Raw genomic sequence first — 23,171 nt, 5'->3', positions numbered from 1 at the left:
AAATATATGAAAAATAAAAAAATTAAATAAAAAAAAAACCATAACATGAAATAAAACATTAAACAAACACTTGAAATGTGGTCTAAATGTTTGTTAGAATGGGTATGATCTTCTATGGATTTAGATTCAACCCCTGCCCCCCTGTGATATCATTGGACATTGCATCACCACAAGGTCACTTTGTTAAAAATGCACTGTATTATACAGTTTATATCCCATGTAACTCAGTAGCTAGAAAGTCCAGCATTGGGGTCCCCAGATCAAATCGGACCAAAGATAACATATGCAGGTTTCTATGTTCTTATGTTGTTTGCATGGGTTTTATCTGGGTGGCAGACTTACTCCCTGACGAAGCCATTGGCAAAACGCGTTTGTTACTTTTAATGTACTTTTTTCATTGTTCCTCTACTTTGTGGCTTGTGGTACCGGGTCCATAAGCGGCTTATTGTGGAGTCGCTGTGTGTACTTATGTGCTTTGACGTTAGGCATAATCCACTTGCATCATATCCAACTTCAATATTCTTTTTCCCGGTATCTATTATATTTTGTATAAGTTTGTAACTGTTTGCATGTGAGTTAGTCCTCTACTAGTTAGCTGATTTTTAATCTTTTTCCTCCTACAATCATGTGGATTCCTCTAATTCTAATTGCTTGTATTTTAATTGAGCCTAATAAAAGAAATATATTTTTATTTCTTTTGTGGATTATTTTTGTTATGGGCTCCAACACCAATATTCTACCAAAAAGGTGAGACAAAAAAGTCCTGCATGCATTGCGCTAAAAAAAAAAGCCACCTGGTTGGAAACCGAATTGACCCCATTATAATCAATGGGGTCTACTTAGCTCTGTTCATTTCATTTATGTAATGAATCTGGCACTTCCACTATTTTCATAGTTGTGCTTCCCTAACAGAGCAGGAAAAAGAAAACTGCAAATGCTGATGTGAATGTGGCCTTAGACTGCAAGTTTTATGATCTTTGTACTGCCAGCCACTTTATACAGATTTTGAACTGATTATTGCATTTATGCAAAATGTCATGCTCCTTTAAATGTAATAACCACTTGGACCATTTTTATCAACAGTAAGGGTACTTTCACACTAGCGTTTTTCTTTTCCAGCACTGAGTTCCGTCAAAAGGGCTCAATGCCAGAAAATAACTGATCAGTTATATCCCCATGCATACTTAATGGAGAGCATTCCGTTCAGGATGCCTCAGGATGTCTTCAGTTCAGCCTTTTTGACTGATCAGACAAAAGATAAAACCGCAGCATGCTACGGTTTTATCTTCAGCCAAGAAAACTGAAGACTTGCCTGAATGCCGGACCCGTCCTTCCGGTCCGCGCATACGCAGACCGAGAAAAAAAGGTGAAAAAATAAATGCTGGATCCGTTTTGCCGGATGACACCGGAAAGACGGATCTGGCATTTCAATGCATTTTTCTGACTGATCAGGCATTTTTAACCCCTTATGGACCGGGCTCATTTTCACCTTAAGGACTTGGCCATTTTTTGCAAATCTGACCAGTGTCGCTTTATGTGGTGATAACTTTAAAACGATTTTACTTATCCAAGCCATTCTGAGATTGTTTTTTCGTCACATATTGTACTTCATGACACTCGTAAAATGTAGTAAAAAAATGTCATTTTTATTTATAAAAAAAATACCACATTTTAAAAAAATTGGGAAAAATTAGCAAATTTGCAAATTTCAATTTCTCTACTTTTATAATAGATAGTAATACCTCCAAAAATAGTTATTATTTTACATTCCCCATATGTCTACTTCATGTTTGGCTCATTTTGGGAATGCCATTTTATTTTTTGGGGATGTTACAAGGCTTAGAAGCAAATCTTGAAGTTTTTCAGAAAATTTCAAAAACCCACTTTTTCAGGACCAGTTCACGTCTGAAGTCACTTTGTGAGGCTTACATAATAGAAACCACCCAAAATTACCCCATTTTACAAAGTACACCCCTCAAGGTATTCAAAATGGATTTTATAAATGTTGTTAACCCTTTAGGTGTTCCACAAGAATTAATGGAAAATAGAGAGAAAATTTAAAAATTTCACTTTTTTGGCAGATTTTCCATTTGAATCCATTTTTTCCAGTTACAAAGCAAGGGTGAACAGCCAAACAAAACTCTATATTTATGGCCCCGATTCTGTAGTTTACGGAAAGACCCCATATGTGGTCGTAAACTGCTGTACGGGCACACGGCAGGGTGCAGAAGGAAAGGAATGCCATACGGTTTTTGGAAGGCAAATTTTGCTGGACTGGTTTTCTGACACCATGTCCCATTTGAAACCCCCCTGATGCACCCCTAGAGTAGAAACTACAGGATAGGGTGGCAGTTTTGTTGGTACTATTTTAGGGTACATATGATTTTTGGTTGCTATATAATACACACTTTTTGTGAGGCAAGATAACAAGAAATAGCTGTTTTGGCACAGTTTTTATTTTTTGTTATTTACAACATTCATCTGACAGGTTAGATCATGTGGTATTTTTATAGAGCAGGTTGTCACAGATGCGATACCAAATATGACTACTTTTTTTGGTTATTTGCTTCAGTTTTACATAACAAAGCATTTAAAAAAAAAAAAAAAAAAAGTGTCTCCACATTCTGAAAGCCATAGTTTTATTTATTTTTTGGGCGACTGTCTTGTGTAGGGGCTCATTTCTGTCGGGATGAGAAGACGGTTTGATTGGCCTTATTTTGGGGTGCGTATGACTTTTTGATTGCTTGCTATTACACTTTTCGTGATGTAAGGTGACAAAAAATGGCTTTTATAGCATTTTTATTTTTACGGTATTCACCTGAGGGGTTAGGTCATGTAATATTTTTATAGAGCAGGTTATTACGGACGCGGTGATACCTAATAGGTCTACTTATTTTTTTATGTACGTTTTACACAATGATTTCATTTTTGAAACAAAAAAAATCATGTTTTAGTGTCTCCATAGTCTGAGAGACATAGTTTTTTCAGTTTTTGAGTGATTTTAGGTAGGGTATGATTTTTGCGGGTTGAGATGACGGTTTGATTGGTATTATTTTGGGGGGCATATGCCTTTATGATCGCTTGGTGTTGCACTTTTAGTGATGCAAGGAGACAAACAAATGTTTTTTTTTAGCACAGTTTTTATTTTAATTTTTTGACAGTTCACCTCAGGGGTTAGGTCATGTGGTATTTTTATAGAGCCGGTCGTTACGGACGTGACAATACCTAATATGTATACTTTTTTTTCGCACAATAATATAATTTTTGAAACAAAAAAAAAAAATCATGTTTTAGTGTCTCCATATTCTGAAAGCCATAGTTTCTTCAGTTTTTGGGCAATTATCTTAGGTAGGGTTTCATTTTTTGTGGGATGAGATGATGGGTTGGTTAGATTTTGGGATGCGTATGGCTTTTTGATCGCTTGCTATTACACTTTTTGTGATGTAAGGTGACAAAAAATGGCTTTTTTTTTTACACAGTTTTTATTAAATTTTCTTTACAGTGTTCACCTGAGGGGTTAGGTCATGTGATATTTTTATAGAGCAGGTTCTTACAGACGCGGCGATACCTAATATGTATACTTTTTTATTTAAGTTTTACACAATACCAGCATTTTTGAAACAAAAAATGTTTTAGTGTCTCCATATTCTGAGCCATAGTTTTTTTTATTTTTTTGGCGATTGGCTTAGGTAGGAGCTCCTTTTTTCCGGGATGAGGTGATGGTTAGATTGGTACTATTTTGTGGGGCATATGGATCACTTGGTGTTGCACTTTTTGTGATGTAAGGTGACAAAAATGGCTTTTTTTTTAACGTTTTTATTTTTTATGGTATTTATCGGACAGGGTGGATCATGTGATATATTTATAGAACCGGTCATTACGGACGCGGCGATAGCTATTATGTGTGTGTGTGTGGGGAAGGGTTCTGTTTTTATTATAAAATAAGGGGGAAGGGGCGTTTTTTTTTACTTTATTAATTTTATTACTTTATTAAAAACATTTTTTTTAACTTTTTTTTTTTTTACTTTATTTCTGATGTTCACTTTTGGGGGTATGATCCCCTCTGCAATGCATTACAATACATCTGTATTGCAATGCATTGACACCGAGTCATACACTTACAGGTTGCCTAGGAGACCCAGCCTGCAGCATCGGGCTGCCTTCTGAGACATCGAGTCCCCGCCACAGCAGGCGGGGACTCTATGCGCTCACCCGACACAAACCCCTTCTATGCCGCGGTAGCGGCATAAAAGGGGTTAATCTGCAGCGATCGCCGATACCTCTGCCGCAAGTGTGAAAGTAACCTAATAGCAACCTAAAATGTACTACAGTTCTGGTCTTTCAAACTGAGCGATTTCAGCGCACTCTGCTTTCTATAACTTCTGAAATGCAGACACATTGGTAGGTTTTGTGCAGTTTTGGGGTACTTGTACAAACAGGTTTTTGCTGGCATTTTTCTGCACTTTTGTGTTTTGAGGCACATTTTTGTAATAGAAATGCCAGCTCCAGATGATAACTGAAGGTCTATCAGAAATATAAAATGCAATGAGAAGCCTTTTTTGGTACTGTTTGTTAACTGGTGTTTTTGTCTTTCTGGTTTCCTTTATAAAACACAGCATGCTGTATGTAGCTCTAAGCATTATTTCAGGCATTTTGAAACCCCATGAAGAAAACACTTGTGGTAATATACCACAGGTGGTCAAAAAAAAAACTTAAATATTCTTAAATGCCAGTGCTAAATTCATTTGCAAAGGTCTACGTTAGTGTGGGAAGGGTTACAGAACTATTTATAAGGTTTTGAAACTCAATCCATCAAAACCACAATGAGTCTTTATTTCCACATGAAAACTACTTGTCAAAGTTGTCAAAGTTCTGACAGAATAGGAAAAAAAAATAGAGATGTAGTGACATCCACAAAAGAAATAAATAAAAAACAATGTGAAAATAATGCAGGGTGCACTTATGACTCCTGCAAAACAATACAAATTAAGGATTAAAGTGGTATGTCCACCGCAGATATTGATGCCATGAACATCTGATGTTTGAGGGTTCTGGTACTAGGACATCCACTGATTCCAAAAAACAAAGGGGTCAGTAAATAGGGTTGTGTCATAGTTGCTTTGTATCTTTACCTAGCACTAAGGTCCTTTAATTGCAAGTATTGGTGGGGGTGCCGGCATATCCTAATCAATGTCTGTGGTGGGAAAGCATTAAAGCGACCCTCCAGTTGAAGAAATGAAATTCATATTAACTGGGAAACGAACAGAACTCTTACATGGTGACCTCCTCTTCTGCTGTCCAAGATGTCCACACCAAGAGCTCAGTTCAATCATTGCTGTGCCCCTGTTTATAATTTTTTAAGATTTTCTAGGTACTGGTACAGTTCCTAGTAATTGGTGCAAGGCAAATGTGGTGCCCATATTCAAAAAAGGATGTAGGTCCTCCACAGGAAATTATAGACCTATAGGCTTGGAAAATATAGTTTGTAATTGGATTGAAAACTGGTTGAAGGACTGTGTCCTGAGAGTTGTGGTCAATGATTCCTATTCAGAATGGTCCCGGGTTATAAGTGGTGTATCCCAAGGTTCAATGCTGGGTCCTCTGTTATTTATTTATTAATGATCTTGAGGATGGGATTAATAGCACCATTTTTGCAGATGACATTAAGCTATGTAGTACAGTGCAGTCTATGGGAGATATCCATAAAATACAAGCTGACTTAAACACTAAGTAATTGGGCATCAACTTAGCAAATGAGGTTCAATGTGGATAAATGTAAAGTTATGCATCTTGGTAGTAATAATCTCTGTGCATCATATGTCCAAGGCGATGTAACACTGGGAGAGTCACTTATAGAGAAGGATTTGGATGTCCTTGTGGCTGGTAGATTAAATAACAGCATACAATGTCAATCAGCTGCTTCTAAGGCCACTAGAATATTGTCCTGCATTAAACGAGGCATGGACTCACGGGGCAGGGATTTATTACCATTTTGCAAGGCGTTGGTGCAGCCTCATCTGGAATATGGAGTTCAGTTCTGGGTACCAGTCCATAGAAAGGACGCACTGCAGCTGGAAAAAACTACAGAGGAGAGCGACTAAACTGATAAGGGGCATGGAGGGTCTTAGTTATAAAGAAAGAGTAAAAGAGTTAAATTTATTTAGTATTGAGAAGAGACGTCTAAGGGGGGGGACATGATTAACCTATACAAATATATAAATGAGCTATACAAAAAATACGGTGAAAAACTGTTCTATGCATTCCCCAGTTAATGTGAATTTTTCTTTAACTGGGGGGGGGTCACTTTAAAGTAAACTTAAGGGACCAGGTGATATGGATGTAGGAGTATTTTGTTCTGTAAAATAAATGTAGCAGTATTCTGAACATTTTATTTAAAGCTCAAACGCTAGTTACATTGGGAATGACAGTTTTTCTACACTTTTTCCCTCAAAGTAAATGACTGTACCAGGTAGAGAAAGCAGAACCATCCCATTCAGGCATATGCCATTCACAGATACCTTTTATGTGACTATCAGAAAGATATTTTGTGCGCTGTGCAAACAATGATGTGTTTCTATACAGAAACTGCAATAGCCTTAAACATAACTGTGTGTACCCTTTTATCTAAAGATTTCTATATTATGGAGTGCAGCAATTCTTATCTCCATCAGATAACCATTCATAACTATTATTTATGGCTATGCTTTCTTGTATTTTTCTTTCTTTCTTTGTATGCTTTCACTGTATTTTGCGTACTGTAAAAAAAAGAACTATTTTATTTAAAATCTAGAATTATCTAATTGGTCAGCTTGAAACATCATCTGTATTCCTTCAATGCATACAAGCACTAAGCATATAACTGTTCTAGGATTCTACTCCTTTTACCTAAGGACAAGACAAATCCCAACCCCAGCATGTAACACACTTTTTGACTATGCACAGTCTACAGTAAAGAGGAGCTGCCAGCTTTCCTGACATGTCTATTTAAGGTTAGGTTTGCAATTGTGGTGGAGGTTGCGACAGAAGCCCCTGTCGTAGATACCGGCCAAAAAATAATAATGATGAAAAAAAAATAAAGAACAAAAATACTGGAATATAGGATGGAAACTGGATGGGACTGCATTATAGTGAATGGGATTTGTTGAACGCTGGCAGTGTCTGGCATATATGTCAGATCCAGTGATTACGATATTCGGTTCTTATGTTGATATAGAATACCAGAAACTGACCACAGATGTGCACCTAGCCTTAGTAAATACTTGTACTCCCCATAGAATGACAATTCTGAATCATCTTTTCTTGGAACTCTATATTATGCTGTCCCTCAGTTATATCTCCTAGATATTTATGAATAACTTAAAACTTGGGTGTTCCAATTCCCCATTCCTCCTGTCAGACTGACTGGACAATGAGAGTGTGTATGGACACAACCCCAACCCAGTTATCAGTTTTTTATCATACAATTCCAGAAGGAACAACAGATGAATAGTCCAGAATTGCTATTTCATCTGAAATACAATTATTTACTAAAGCCAACATGTTAGGAGAGCTAGCATGTCCTCTTGAAGCAAGTTCTGTTTAAATGAGAAAGGTTGACAAGTCTATCCGCAGGATAGGTCTTCAATATCTGACCGACTGGGGGCTGGTACCCCCATCAATTAGCTGTTTTGAAAGAGCTCTTGTGGCAAAATTACAAGACTTTGTCCATTGTGTAGTGAACGGAGCTGGATACTGCAGTGCTGCTCCCAGTGAAAAGAAGTAACCTCTTCCATCCAGTTCACAATGGACTGAGCTGTGTAGTTCTGGCGCTGGTGCTACCTCGAAACAGCTGACCCACACTCATGGACAGCCATAGGGATACTAGGCTAGCCACTAGTGTGCACCAAACACAAAGCTATAACATTCATGTCGCATATAGATTAGATAGTATTGGGCACCTTCCTTCAGAAAAAATTAATGCTGCTGCCAATTATCCATGTCTTATTTCTACTGGTCAGATTGAGCACTTCCATGTTGTCACAAAAACCTACCACAGTTCTCCAGCACTGTAATTTAAGTAGGTGAAATGTGTGACTGTCCAGAAGTAGATGTGAAGATACTGTACACAAACTACATTATTACTTCCAAAACCAAAGGAAAAAATAGATGAATTCAAGTTTCCAACTCATTACCAATTGAATGAGAAGCGGTCACCACGAAATGCGGTGCAATCTGCAGGCAGCATGTTATAGAGCAGGGGCTGAGCAGAGCGATATCTAGTTTTATATGAGACTGACAGCTCTCTCTGTATACACACACTATCAAATCACTGACAAGGTGGCCTCTTGTACAACTGAAGTCAGAACTTTTCCCACAAATTGATATGAACATCTTCTCAGCTCCTCCTGCTCTATAACATGCTGACTGCAGATTGTACTGCATTTGGTGGTGACATGTCCTCTTTAAAGGAAATGTGTCACCAAAACTGTCATCTGCCAGTTAAAATCAGATAGAAGCACAAATTCTTTTTTTCTAATCTGTTTTAATTTACTGATTGTAGATGTTTTTATTCTGTTTGCTGAACATGATTATGGGGGTGGCCATCTTGCTGGAGATGTCCTTAACAGCATTTATAATGCATTAAGAACATTACTTTACAGCCGCCACATGGACCATAGACATAATGGTCAGGAGGGGACCTCATTGACTTCTATGGGAGAGTTTTCTAGGCATGCTCTGTGACCTGTGCTGAGGTCATTGTACACGGGAAGAATAGATAAGCTTTGACAATCACCTACTGTGAATGGTGGACCCTGTCTTATCTGTCATTCTAACCCTACCTGTAATGATCTCACCTCTGTTATAGATAAGCAAAACGTGTAGTTGATTAATTAAACAATGGATTAATAAAAAACTTGTAATGAAAATGTAGTGTAATCTGATAAGCTGAGCAGATTGATATATAGTTTTATGGGTACATTTGGAATTTATACATTTAAAACCTGCTCTTTCTATGCTTAGGGATGGTCCTACTCACTGATAGAAAGCTTTCTCTGTTTAACCCCTTCAGCACCCTGCCATTTGTGGTCTTATACGAGGGCTTCTCTTTTGCTGGACAAGTTGTACTTTTTAATGGCACCATTTAATATTGCACACAATGTAGTGGGAAGCTAGAAGAAACGGGATGGAATTGAAAAAAAAAATAAAAAAAATCTCAATTCCGCCACAGTTTTATGGGTTTTCTTTTTACGACATTCCCTATGTGGTAAAACTGACCCATGCCTTCATTTTTCTGGGTCAGTACAATTACAATGATATCACATTCATATATAGTTTTTCTTGTGTTGTACTACTGAAAAAAAAAAAGAAAAAAAAGAAAAGATTTGGAAAAAATAAATTTTCTTCTTTTCATCACCATATTCATCATACCCTCATAACTGTTTTATATTTATGTTTACTGTTTATTAGGAGCTGTGTGGGGGTTTATTTTTTGAAAGACTATCTGTAGTTTTTATTCAATACCATTTTGGAGTGTGTATGACTGATCACTTTTTATAAAAAAAAAATTCTGGAGGCAAAGCGAAGAAAGAAATGCAAATCGTCCATTTTGAATTTTTTTTTCCATTACACTGTTTGCAGTATGGGATAAATATTTTTCGATTTTAATAGTATCGGTGGGTGTTTAGGGATGTAACAATGCCTATGAGGTTTATTTATTGTTTATTTTTATTTTAATTATATGGAAAGGGGGTGATTTGAATTTTTGTGTTTATTAAAACCTTTTTTTAGTCACCCTAGATGTCTATGATAAGCAATCATTAGATTGCTTATACAATACATTGCATTGAATTGCTATTTATTGCTGATTTGCGATTGTCATATGGAGCCCTGCAGGGCTCAACGGAAACTACAGCTCTAATAGCCCTGGTTTCTTCAGAGAGACCAGGGCTTTTAGAGATAACCAATGGTTTCCCCAAGTGGCATTATCACCAATCGCGAGATTAGTCCAAGGTGTCTGCTATTTAAAACAGCAGAAAGCTGGCAGCTATGGCAACCTACTGCACTTGTGAGCGGGAGCCATTTTTAAAGACCGGACTTGTATGACAGAGGTCTGAAAAGGGTTAAAGTAGTAGGCCACTTTTTGGATACTGTTGACCAATATTTATGCAAGATGACTATATAGCCTCTGTTGATGTTCTGTGCCATTTGCTATATTTCAGAAGCTATGTCCCATTGTTGGGTAAATCTTCTGTGTTGTCCACAAGATGGCCGCTGAAGGGAAGGTCATCTGCATTTGCACAGCTGGGAGTTTAGTGCAGGTGCATTGTGTTAGAGTGGAGGAGACTGAGTGAGGTGTCTGGTTATATGACTTTCCATCAGCTTATGGGCAGGACCTCTATGTAGACAGCACAGAAAAATGGGACATGGCTTATGAAATATAGCAAATGGCACAAAATATCAACAAAGGCTATATTAGCAAGTGCCATATAGTTATATTACATACACATTGGTCAACTGTATACAGAAAGTGACCAAACCCTTTAACCCATTCTACCCTGGGCCAGTTTTCACCCTCCTGCCCAGGCCATTTTTTGCAAATCTGACATGTGTCACTTTATGTGTTAATAACTTTGGAACACTTATTTATCTAATCCAGGAATCAGCAACCTTCGGCACTCCAGCTGTTGTGAAACTACAACTCCCAGCATGCAAACATGCTGAACTGTTCTTCTAGCTCCCATGGAAGTGACTGGAGCATTCTGGGAGTTGTAGTTTCTGAACACCTGGAGTGCCGAAGGTTGCTGATCCCTGATCTAATCCATTCTGAGACTGTTTTCTCGTGACACATTGTACTTCATGACAGTCATAAATTTGAGTCAAAATATCTCTCCTTTATTTATGAAAAACTCCAAAATTTTAATTTTTTTTTTAATTCACAGTTTTCAAAATTTTTATTTCTCTGCTTTTAAAACAGAAAGTGATACCTCATAAAATATTTATTACTTAACATTTCCCATATGTCTACTTTATGTTGGCATCATTTTGTAAATGTCATTTTATTTTTTTAGGACGTTAGAAGGCTTAGAATTTTAGAAGCAATTCTTGACATTTTTAAGAAAACCCACTTTTTAAAGGACCAGTCCAGTTCTGAAGTCACTTTGTGGGGCTTACATAGTAGAAACCCCCCATAAATGACCCACTGTAAAAACTACACCCCTCAAGTTACTCAAAACTGAATTTACTAACTTTGTTAACTCTTTAGGTGTTCCACAAGAATTAAAAAGAAAATGGAGATGACATTTCTAAATTTCACTTCTTCGGCAAATTTTCCATTTTAATCAATATTTTTATTTAACACCTATGGTTAGCAGCCAAACAAAACTCAATATTTTTTACCCTGATTCTGCGGTTTACAGAAGCACCCCATATATGGTTGTAAACTGATGTAAGGGCACACCGCAGGGCGCAGAAGAAAAGGAGCGCCATATGGATTTTGGAAGGTAGATTTTGCTGGCCTGGTTTTTAGACACCATGTCCCATTTGAAGCCCCCTTACAGTAAAAACTCCCAAAAGTGACCCTATGTTGGAAACTATGGGATAAGGTGACAGTTTTATGGGTACTAAGTTGGGGTACATATGATTTTTAGTGGCTCTATGTTATGTTTTTTGTGAGGAGAGGTAACCAAAAAAATGACAGTTTTGGCACAGTTTTTATTTTTTTACAATGTTCATCTGACAGGTTAGATCATGTGCTATTTTTATAGAGCAGGTGGTTACAGACGCAATTATATCAAATTTGTCTACCTCCTTTGTCTGTTTATTTCAGTTTTACATAATAAAGCATTTTCGAAATAAAAACCAATGTTTTTGGGTCTCCATTTTCTGAACGCTATATTTTTTCTTTATTTTTCCACCAATCATCTTGTGCAGGGGCTAGTTTTTTGCAGGAAAAGTTTACATTTTTATTGGTATCATTTTTGGGTACATGATTTTTTTTTTATCATTCAATATTACACTTTATGGGGCAAAGTGACCAAAAAAAAAATCGGTTGTTTTGGCACAGTTTTTATTTATTTTTACAGTCTTCACCTGAGGGGTTAGGTCACGTGATATTTTTATTAGTGTCTCCATAGTCTGAGAGCCATAGCGGTTTTATTTTTTGACCGATTGTCTTAAGTATGGTCTAATTTTTTGCGGGATGAGGTGACTGTTTTATTGGTACTATTTTGGGGGGCATTTTCCTTTTTGATTACTTGGTGTTGCATGTGATGTTATGTGACAAAAAATTGCTTTTTTGGCACGGTTTTTATTTTTATTTTTTTACCTGAGGGGTTAGGTCGTGTGATATTTTTATGGAGCAGGTTGTTACGGATGCGGCGATACCCACTTTTTTTTATGTATTTCACTTTAATACAATAATAGCATTTTTGAAACAAAAAAAATGATGTTTAATTGTCTCCATATTCTGAGAACTATCTTTTTTTTATTTTTTGGGCGATTGTCTTATGTAGGGGCTAATTTTTTGCGGGATGATGTGACAATTTTATTGGTACCATTTTGGGGGACATACGCCTTTTTGTGATGTAAGGTGACAAAAATGGCTTTTTTGACGCAGTTTTTATAAAAAAAAATTTTTTAGGGTGTTTATTCGACAGGGTGGATCATGTGATATATTTATAGAGCCGGTCGTTACGGATGCGGCGATACCTAATATGTGTGTTTTTTTATTATAAAATCTGGGAAAAGGGTCTTTTTTTCTTTTTTTACTTGAAACAATTTATTTTTTTAAACACAAACTTTTTTTTTTTTTAACTTTATTTCTTGCCTGTTAGTGTATTACACTGAGTAATACATTAACAGGTTGCCTAGAAGACCCAGCCTGAGTCTGGATCTCCTGGGCACCTGTAGAAGGCAGGTCCTGATGCCGTGCAAGGCATTGGGCAGCCTCTGCACAGCATCGTGCTGCCTTGTCACCCATCGTGTCCCCACCACAGCAGCGCGGGGACCCGATTGGCTCACTCAACAAAGCCCTTCTGTGCCGCGGCCAGTGCTGACCGCGGCATAAAAGGGGTTAATCCACCGGAATCAGCTTTTACAGCGATGCTGGCGGATACAGCAGGGGCCCGGCTATCAGGTACTGCCGTGCCCCTGCAGTAATCGCCATCGAATCACTATGACGTAATAGTATGTCTAAATGCGGGAAGTCACTTGCCGCCATGACGTACTATTACGTCATGTGTCAGGAAGGGGTTAAGCATGTAGTTAGCTGTCAGTCACTGAAAGGACCGCCCATATGACTCCTAAGCATAGAAAGAACAGAATGGAAAAAGCACGGTTTATGGAGCCAGACCGTTTCTGGCTCCTTCCAATGTATTTTTTCTGGTACAGATGGCTGCTGAAAACAGCTGAACAGTGGAATTCTGGGTGGGCCCCCACCAATCTGATACCGATGACCTGACCTATAGTTCGACAAAGACCACTGTAGTTGAAAAATTGCATTGCTGTGTTTGGAACATGTAACTAGTAGTTACTGCATAGCTCCTGCATGCACCCCACAAGATGCCCTACACTTACACTGCGCAAATGACGTAATGTATTGAGAAGGATCAGATTCATTCGAATGACTCTTTGAGTTTGTGTTTTGTGTGCACTTGGCTGTGGAATTGATGGAAAGAAACACAACATATGAACAAATAAAAGTGAAGATGTATAGTGACACAAGAATCTTCAGCAGGTACTGGCAACAGGCCCGGCCACTGGGGCATTCTATGGATGGCGACCAGCAAGATGATGATGAAGAAGCAAGAGAAGACAATGAGGAAGAGGAGCAGCGACAGGAAGACTGATCAGCTGTAAAGAAGCTCCTTGTGCTACCCTCCACTGGGAAGACTGTACTTTGGGCATGCAAAAATGAAGAAAACAAAAAAGGAATAATATAAAGAGCAACACAAAAAAGTATGAAACAATATGATAGGCAGAAAACAGGACATACACATAAAATGATTATGCAAGCTGGTAATGGAAAAGAAATGTATAAAGATGCCTCAGCTATCTCCAATGAATGTTTCTCCACAAAACAGACAAGAGTAGAACAAATAAAATAGAATTTAATAATAAAGCACATAAATGTTTTATTTAGCTTACATTCACATCTGCGATACCTGATCCTCTGTCAGAACAGACTACTGGATTTCACTGTATCCAGCATACCCAGATACTGCCGTTCACCACTGGACCCCATTGACTATAATGGGATCTGGCCTGTTTTTTGTCCAACCGGAACCTGGCATTTGTGCTGGAAACCGTCTGTATCCCCGCCAGATCCCACTATAGTCAATAGGGTCACACAGTGAATGGCAGTATCTGGCTATACAGAATATGGTGAAATCCAGTAGTCTGTTCCTCTGCCAGAACAAGCTACCAGATCAGGTAGCACAGATGTGAACGTAGCATTAGTAACTACACTAAACGTGCATACAAAATGCTGAGAAAAAAAAAATGTTGCCTATAATGAAATATTTATGTAATATATACTGCTAATGGCAAAGGGCTTCTATTTTTCATTGAGAAATTAGCTAATCTGTATTCATTAGTGTAATCTGAAGTGATTCCACAACAAAGTCCCATAACACTTACTGAAATACAGCATAACACTGCCACATATCACCAATCTATAATCACTGTCATATAGGACTATTGAAGCACGGAGAGAAAACCATGCTCTGCATTTGCTTCCTGCTCACCTTAATAAAATCTTGAGTGGGGAGCCCTTATTACACCCATAAGCAGAAACCGGCATAAAGATGGGGGATGTCTAAAGGACACAACCCCTTTAATTTAAAAGTGTCATGTCAAAGTAAATTTAAAGTAAACTTGTGGGGTGATCTCTGTTGGCCTATCTGAGAGAAGGATATGATAGAGAGATGCTGAGCTCTGTGATATATAGGTTTTTAGTATTTAGAGCAGGATTTCTTAGTAAAAAGCAGAGTACTGTAGAACATGAAAAGACTCCTAGGAAAGACACAGAATCCCAATTACCCTGCCCACACAGAGTGATTGACAACTTTCCTTGTATCAGTATGTACATGCAAAAGGTTGTCAATCACTGTGTGTGGACTCTTCTGATTACTCCTCCTTTCCTAGGAGTCTACTCCTCCTTTCCCAGGAGTCCTATCAGAATCTACTCCGCTTTTATACATCACTGAGCTCAGCACCTCTTCCTCTGTCAGATCCTGCTCTCAGAGCAGCAAAAATCATCCAACGTGTTCATTTTAAGTTTATTTCATCTGGCAGAGTACTAGTTTTCACTGACTATATTTTAGTCAATTTTCATACTATCTAAAACATAACATTTATTGATCATTAAAACTTCTATATACTTCTATATCTTTTCCCACAAAAAGGAAAATAATAAAAGGAAGTGTGATAAATGTTTAGGATGATTTCACAGAATTAGTCGAACAAAATGACCATCAAGATAGATATTATCACATATTATCAGGAAAGATGGCAGACACCAAGTCCTTTGCTTCAGTCAAAACTTGCAGAGTAATCGCCCTGAAAGGGGCGGCCCCACTTATCGGTGGTTGTGCCCTATAACGGAGTCCCTGCCTGACCAATGTTCCCAGTCCGTATTCTGCCAAACAAATCAAGGTGAAAGTCCCAAGCAAAACAAAATAGATAATAAAGAAAGGGCCCCACGCGTTTCCCCTAATTTGTTAGTAGGTTAGGCCACACATCATATACGCCATTGTGTTTCCCTACTTGGTTTTCTGATGAATCTACTGACAAATTAAGGGAAACGCGTCAGGACCTTTCTTTATCATCTATTTTGTTTTGTTTTGCTTGGGACTTTTACCTTGATTTGTTTGGCAGCATACGCACTGGGAACATTGGTCAGGCAGGGACTCCGTTATAGGGCACAGCCAACGATAAGTGGGGCCGCCCCTTTCGGGGTGATTACTCCGCTTTTAGGCAGGGACAGATTCCCATGTGCCTAAAAGCGGATACAGTATATTTTGCCTCCAGCTTCTGTGACCCAGCCGGAATCCCTAACACTGGTCCACACCAAGCCAGTAAAGAATCACCAAAGCAATGAATCCCATGACACGGGCCATGACAATCAAGTTTTGACTGAAGCAAAGGATCTGGTGTCAGCCATTTTTCCTGCTATTCAAATCTTCAGGACCGTGAGTAACCACAAAGGTGGTAATATCTATCTTGATGGTTATTTTGTTCGACTGATTGTGTGAAATTATCCCAAACATTTATCAAGCTTCCTTTATTATTTTTCTTTTTGCGGTAATAGATATAGAACTTTTAATGATTATCAATAAATGTTATGTTTTAGATAGGGTATATTAATAGATTCAGTGACCTCTTTGCTTGCCTACCCTGCTCTATATTGTTCTATACCAGTGATTTTGTTTCAATTTTCATACAAACAAAAACAGATATGAAAATAAATGGATAAAATCAATGGAACAAAAGACAATTATATGAAGGTTTCATGTCATTTCAGTTTTCACAAAATACAGCCAAGATTTATTTGTCTTTTTGTGTTGTAGTAAATTACTGCAGTTCAATCACTTTGTTGTTCTACTAATGACAGTGACTAATTTCTTTCTGCAATCAGTACTGTCATCACAAGTAAAACTCATCATTAAAATCTAAACATCAGTAATAGCGCACATCAGAAAAGTGATCAGAAAATGACATTAGGTAAAAAAAAGCCTATTTTTCTATTCATTTTCCACTCGGTACATTTATAATCCTCCTCTGCGACTTACAATCCTTGCAAAATGCAACCCTTGAAGACAACACTAAAGGTAATTTAGATGGCCTTGTATGTGATCAAATAGTTTGCACGTAGTATATATACGGTATATCTTCTACCGCTAGGCGTACAAAACAATCCATTTAAGTAGAGAAATATCAAAGGAGATATACAGGTGAAACTCGAAAAATTAGAATATCGTGCAAAAGTTCATTTATTTCATTAATGCAAATTAAAATTAGAATATTGTGAAAAGGTTCAATATTCTAGGCTCAAAGTGTCACACTCTAGTCAGCTAATTAATCCATACCCCCTGAGCAAAGGGTACTTCAAAATTATGAATTTGGGATTTTCATAAGCTGTAAACCATAATCATCCAAATTATAGCAAATAAAGGCTTGGAATATCTCGCTTTGCATGTAATGAGTCTATCTCATATGTTAGTTTCACCTTTTAAGTTGCATTACTGAAATAAATGAACTTTGCACGATATTCTAATTTTTCGAGTTTCACCTGTATGAGCACCTGAAAAGATGGGAGACTCGTGGAAGTGGCAAATGATTTTCCAGGGAAAAAGGTACTATATGTCATATGCAGGCTACACTGATATATACATAATTTATACTTCATGCTGGAGTGGTGCGGTCTAATGACATTATGAAGAGGAGCACGCCATCCTCCTTCTAGCCATTGACTAAGACACCAAGGCCGTGAGCAAGGTCCAGGTTGGACCGAAACGTTGGCCATTGTCTATATATTTATTTGGATAGAAACAATAGATCACTGCTATTCAATCTAATTATTGGAGTGTCGTTGTACTTTGATATATTTTGTCCTAAATATATACCACTGAGCACCACCATATTCACCAGGAGTGACAACCAATTCTATATCTATTATGAGGAGGGACATGAATTTCATAAAAGTAGCCAAAGTATTAAAAAGAAAGAGAAAGCTTCTACAGGTAATAACATAAGTATATACTGTAACCATAGAAGTGATGGAGTCACAACAGATGCATGCCATGTGAGGCCATGTATAGTAACTTCTTTGGAGAAACAATGGGGTGAACCTATGGGTCAGGTATTTAAGCACACAACAGCAGCACAATGAATGTAATATATAATTTCACACGACCTACTATCATCCTTACAGTCATCAAGTTTGTAGTCAAATAGGGAAATTGGAGGGTGACTTTCCTTTCTGCAAACCAGCTAATTCACATAGAAGGTTTTTCATTTCCTGCTCCATCTACATTTCATAGGAACTAAGAGGGGCTCTGCCTAGTGAAATTCACTTTTACTGTAACCTTGGACAACATAATTTTCCTTCATATCAACGGCTATACTACATTCACCTTGTCAAGTAGATAAAGTGTATTCATAGATTACCTTTTACATCTTCGTCTTCAATGGTGGTGTTAGAGCTCTCTGTGGATTCCTGTGGACAAGCAGACAGACAGTGAGGACATGACAGGACACCTATGTGAAGAAGACATGCCTCCGGGCCATGTGCTCTAGAAATGAAAAAAGTGCTCCCCACAAGGCTTTCTACAGCAACCACTTACAAATACAACAGGATGTTAATTTAACCATTTCACTTCCAGAGTACATAGTCTTAAAAGAAGCACTGCCATGCCATCAGAAATTGATGCCAGGAACCCAGACTAGAACATTTATATAATGGCAACATATAGCCACAACATTGCAAAAGTAATGGAGGAAACTCGGCAAACATAAACCAATCAACACAAAGACAATGTTAGGAATAAGTAGTTATATAGTACTGACAAAACCGTATCACAAATACAGTATCATTTAGATAAATGACTGTTTAGCGGGTGAGTACAGTTCAAAGTAATACTTTTCTGATTGGCAGGTTACATTGTGGTAGGTGATATTAAACATTTGATACTGTATGTAATGTAAATTTGATCTCCCCTTACTCAAGAATAAGTTTATTCACAGAAGTTCAGCAAAGTAAAACTGAACATTACACTGCCTTGGGTGCCATGATGGGTGATTCTCTATTTTCTACTGCAGAATTTTTGCATGCCACTGAGGAACGCAGACATGAAATTCCCATAGGACACTTACACTGACATGGCAGTAGGTCTAACTGTAAAGTAATATATCAGGAAATTACATAATTCTCTTCTGGCATAGAAATTATTTTAGTGTATTACACCAAATCATATTACAAATACCATTGATGAACCCCAGGAGCTTGTAATCAAAAAGCGGTGATGCCCCATTCTGTACTTTATGACCCCTGTTGTGTCAAGGTCTTGTTATCATGTCGTAACCTGGGCCTACCAAATGGTTTACTGATAGGCCACTCTAGTCTGAATGTACAGTATAAGAATGCCTTTAAATATTAAGACAATTTTGAGCAGTTCTAGGATAACGAGCAAAAAAATATATTAGGCCTGTTCTCAGTTACTGTGAGTGGGGTCCGTTGAGGATCAATTAATCCTACTAGACTAGTTCTTTTCCACTGCATGCAACAGGCCAACTCAACTTGACCCTGTTTTTCCCCACTAGGCTTAAAGAGGACCTTTCATTACAATAGAAAATCTAAACTAAGTATGCTGACATGGAGAGCGGCGCCCAGGGATCTCCCTGCACTTACTATTATCCCTGGGCGCCGCTCCATTCTCCCGGTATAGGCTCCAGTATCTTCAGCTCAACCGGGAGGAGCCTGCTCTTGTTCTCCTGGGCGTCTCCTTCTTCCAGGCTGTAGCGCTGGCCAATCGCAGCGCTCAGCTCATAACCTGATAGTTTTTTTTCTCCCAGGCTATGAGCTGAGCGCTGCGATTGGGAGAAGGAGACGCCCTGGAGAACAAGAGCAGGCTCCTCCCGGTTGAGCCGAAAATCTGAAGATACCGGAGCCTATACCGGGAGAAGGGAGCGGTGCCCAGGGATAATAGTAAGTGCAGGGAGAACCCTGGGCGCCGCTCTCCATGTCAGCATAGTTAGTTTAGATTTTTTTATTGTAATAAAAGGTCCTCTTTAAGTTGAAAATAGAACCTGGTGCTTTTTCGTTACCTGATCTGAGGGAGTCCCAAGTGAGCCATCTGACCGCACTACTGACTAGTGATTAGTCCGAGAAACGAAATTGCTACCACCTACGGTATATTAGGTGGCACCATATCCACAGTGGAAAAAAAAAATACCTGTTACCATGGTGGCTGAGTGGTTAGCACTGGTGCCTTGCAGCACTGGGGTTTTAGGTTAAAATCCGACCAAGGTCACCATCTGCATGGAGTTTGTATGCTCTTCCCATGATTACGTAGGTTCCCTCTGGGTACTCCGATTTTTTCCCATGCGCCAAAGACAAACCAATAGGGAACTTAGATTGGGAGACCCATTGGGGACAGTGTGAGGCTAATGTCTGTAAAACGCTGCGAAATATGTTGATACCAAAGCCGAGTAGAATAGGGTAGAGATGAGAAACATATGGACATTCTGCAGTGCCACTGTGCTCTAATAAAACACAAGTACATATAACAGATTGCTGGAGATGGCTAAAAAGTGGTAGTATCTAAATTGATTTACATTGTCCATGGTGTACACATTAAAGTTATCGCAGAAGATAATGGTGAGTAGATAAACCGTCACATCGAATCATACACTTAATACACCATAAAAGACACCAAACATTTAACATTAAGTGATTACATATACAGTTACAAATCACTTGCTAACTGAGAAGAAGTTAGTCACGTAGACATTGCTTCTTCCAACAATCTTATATGTGATGTGTGCTAATCCAGTCACGGTGCACAAAATTTCATTTCACATTTCAAAGGACTTCTCCAGGATTGTGCAGAGTGTAATGGTGCAGTGCTCCAATTTTCCAGCATAGCCTCTACTAAGATATAGGCTCCAAACATTCATCTAAAGCAGTATTGGCTTTAGGGAGGACATCTGACATCTTTGCTTTGAAGTAGACTTTGCAGGATCTATGGGCCAGTCTACCCACAGATGGTAATCACATATCTAATTTAAAAGAAACTGACTGTTCAACTAATCTTGTATGGCCCATGTAAATAAAATGTAAATACTATGCCTCCCTGTAGCTACAGTCCATCAGCTTATTCACCACTGTCGAAGAATTGGGGCTGAGGGCCTATATTTTAAATGAAGCACTATATGCTTCATTTCTAGCCTACTTATCATGCAACAGCATAACTGAAATTGCATTTGGCAAGCAATTATATTAAAGGGGTTTTCCCAGACTGTAATGTCAATGTCAATACAATTAGGAAGAGTCCACCTCCCATCACTTTCACAGAATAGCTGTTCAAACAGGGTGCTGCACTCCAGAACAGGCAAAAAGACATCATACATTGGGTAGTGGTTGTAAATGGTATTGAAGCGCTGCTTAACTGAAATGGGAGCAGGGCTGCACTACCATTTATGACCACTAGCCAGTGTATGGAGCTGTGATGTTTCACAATGAAGCAGCCTGTTCAAACAGCTGATCAGAGGGGATGCAGGAGTCAGACTTTCATGGATAGGTCATCACTAGTATAGCCACTGAAAACTCCTTTAATTTTCTGCATCATTATACTGGTGATATCACACAGTTATCTGTCTTTTTTAAACAGTGACAAAATCAGTGTCACTCCATTTTGCAATCCCGGAGAACCCCTTTTAATGTACTGTCTGATGCTTTACAAGGAAAGGTTATCAAATACTAACCTGTGCATGCCTATAAATCTGTGGGCATGTACAAAAAGAAATTGTACTGTTTTAGATGACAGACAGGGCCGACACATTATAGTTCCCTATTGCACACAGGTTTGAATGACTAATGCAGTGTCCATTACGCAGTCTGCAAATTGAAGATCCGCAAAATACGGATGCCGTCCCTGCGCTGTCTCCATTTTTTGAGGATCCGTTGACTTTGATGGGTCCGTGGTCCACATTTTGCAGACATATTCTTTTTGTGGAATGGACATACGAATACGAAAAGCCCACGGATGATCCATGTGGCCACTCTGCAGAAAGATAGAACATCTCCTATACTTGCCTGCAAAATGCTGATCATGAAGTTAATGGGTCTGCAAAAAATGCAGATGCAACACAGACGGTATCCATATTTTGCAGATCTGGAATCTGAAGACAGCCAAACGGATATGTTCATTTGCATCAGGCCTAAAATAGTGCATGCCACTGAGGGATTACTGTGTAGTTCAGTGTAAGCATTAAACTGAGATTTCTTACAGATATAGTATACTTTGACATCACCAAGGTGTAACAAAATAGAGTTAGAAGAGCTGGGTCTCATTCACAGGAGCAGCTAACAAACTACTTTTTACTAAAAGTAAGTGTATGAGATTCAATAGTATAACTACAAAACTCCATGTTAAAGGGAACCTGTCACCGGGATTTGGGGTATAGAGCTGAGGACATGGGTTGCTAGATGGCCGCTAGCACATCCGCAATACCCAGTCCCCATAGCTCTGTGTGCTTTTATTGTGTAAAAAAACGATTTGATACATATGCAAATTACCCTGAGATGAGTCCTGTCCCTGACTCATCTCACGTACAGGACTCATCTCAGGTTAATTTGCATATGTATCAAATCGTTTTTTTTACACAATAAAAGCACACCGAGCTATGGGGACTGGGTATTGCGGATGTGCTAGCGGCCATCTAGCAACCCATGTCCTCAGCTCTATACACAAAATCCAGGTGACGGGTCCCCTTTAACATGGAGTTTTATAGTTATACTATTGAATCTCATACACTTACTTTTAGTAAAAATCTTAGATACCCTATGAAATAATAATGCTGGGACATATTTCTTAGAACTTTGCATTGTGCTGCTCCTCTGTTATTCTTCCTGTAAACATTTGAATAAATTTACAAGGAGTTTACAATTTCCCTTGTCAAAAGGGTGTGTCCCCATACAGTCTGATGTGATAGCACTGATTGAACAGTATAATAGCTGAAGGGACCAACCCCACTGAAAAAAGGAAAGGGAAAACTCAGTTGTCAACACAGTATCCATACATTTCCAGATGGAAACACACAATGATGGCACAATGCAGTGGATGTAATCATTTACTTAGATGGTCAGAAAAGTTAAAGTGGTTTATACAGTGGTAGGAGTCAGGCAAAATTCTGATAGATGGAGGATAAACTGCAGATGCGTATTCGTAAGTAGTTGCTGATAATGATGCAACAAAAGTAAAAGCGACATAAGTCAACAATGTGTGTAGACTCCACAACATGGAACAAAAATGGTGATGCTATAAAGGTTTCTCTAGAGATATCATTAGAAATCCTCCTATTCTTTACTGTTAGTTATTTTCATTTCTCATTTACTCAATTGTAAGGTGTAAATGAGGCCAAACTGATATCAAAAGCAAATTTGAATATATAATTGTATTTTTCAAGCCTTA

General features: G+C 38.4%; 1 protein-coding gene across 8 annotated transcripts in view; it reads right to left on the bottom strand.

Moving 5' to 3' along the window:
* CAMK2D (calcium/calmodulin dependent protein kinase II delta) overlaps positions 1 to 23,171 on the bottom strand; it is a 420,621-nt gene that overhangs the window by 90,745 nt on the left and 306,705 nt on the right. For all 8 annotated transcript variants that reach the window (XM_040418340.1, XM_040418343.1, XM_040418341.1 and 5 more), the window contains one exon: positions 18,148 to 18,196. In XM_040418340.1, coding sequence (XP_040274274.1) covers positions 18,148 to 18,196 — 49 coding nt within the window. The remainder of the gene's footprint in view (positions 1 to 18,147; positions 18,197 to 23,171) is intronic.

This window comes from Bufo bufo, chromosome 2, assembly GCF_905171765.1.
Source record: "Bufo bufo chromosome 2, aBufBuf1.1, whole genome shotgun sequence".
In the NCBI taxonomy this organism is placed as follows: Eukaryota; Metazoa; Chordata; class Amphibia; order Anura; family Bufonidae; genus Bufo; species Bufo bufo.
The sequence above is the reverse complement of the archived record's forward strand: the minus strand, read 5'-3'. Positions and strand labels throughout refer to the sequence as shown.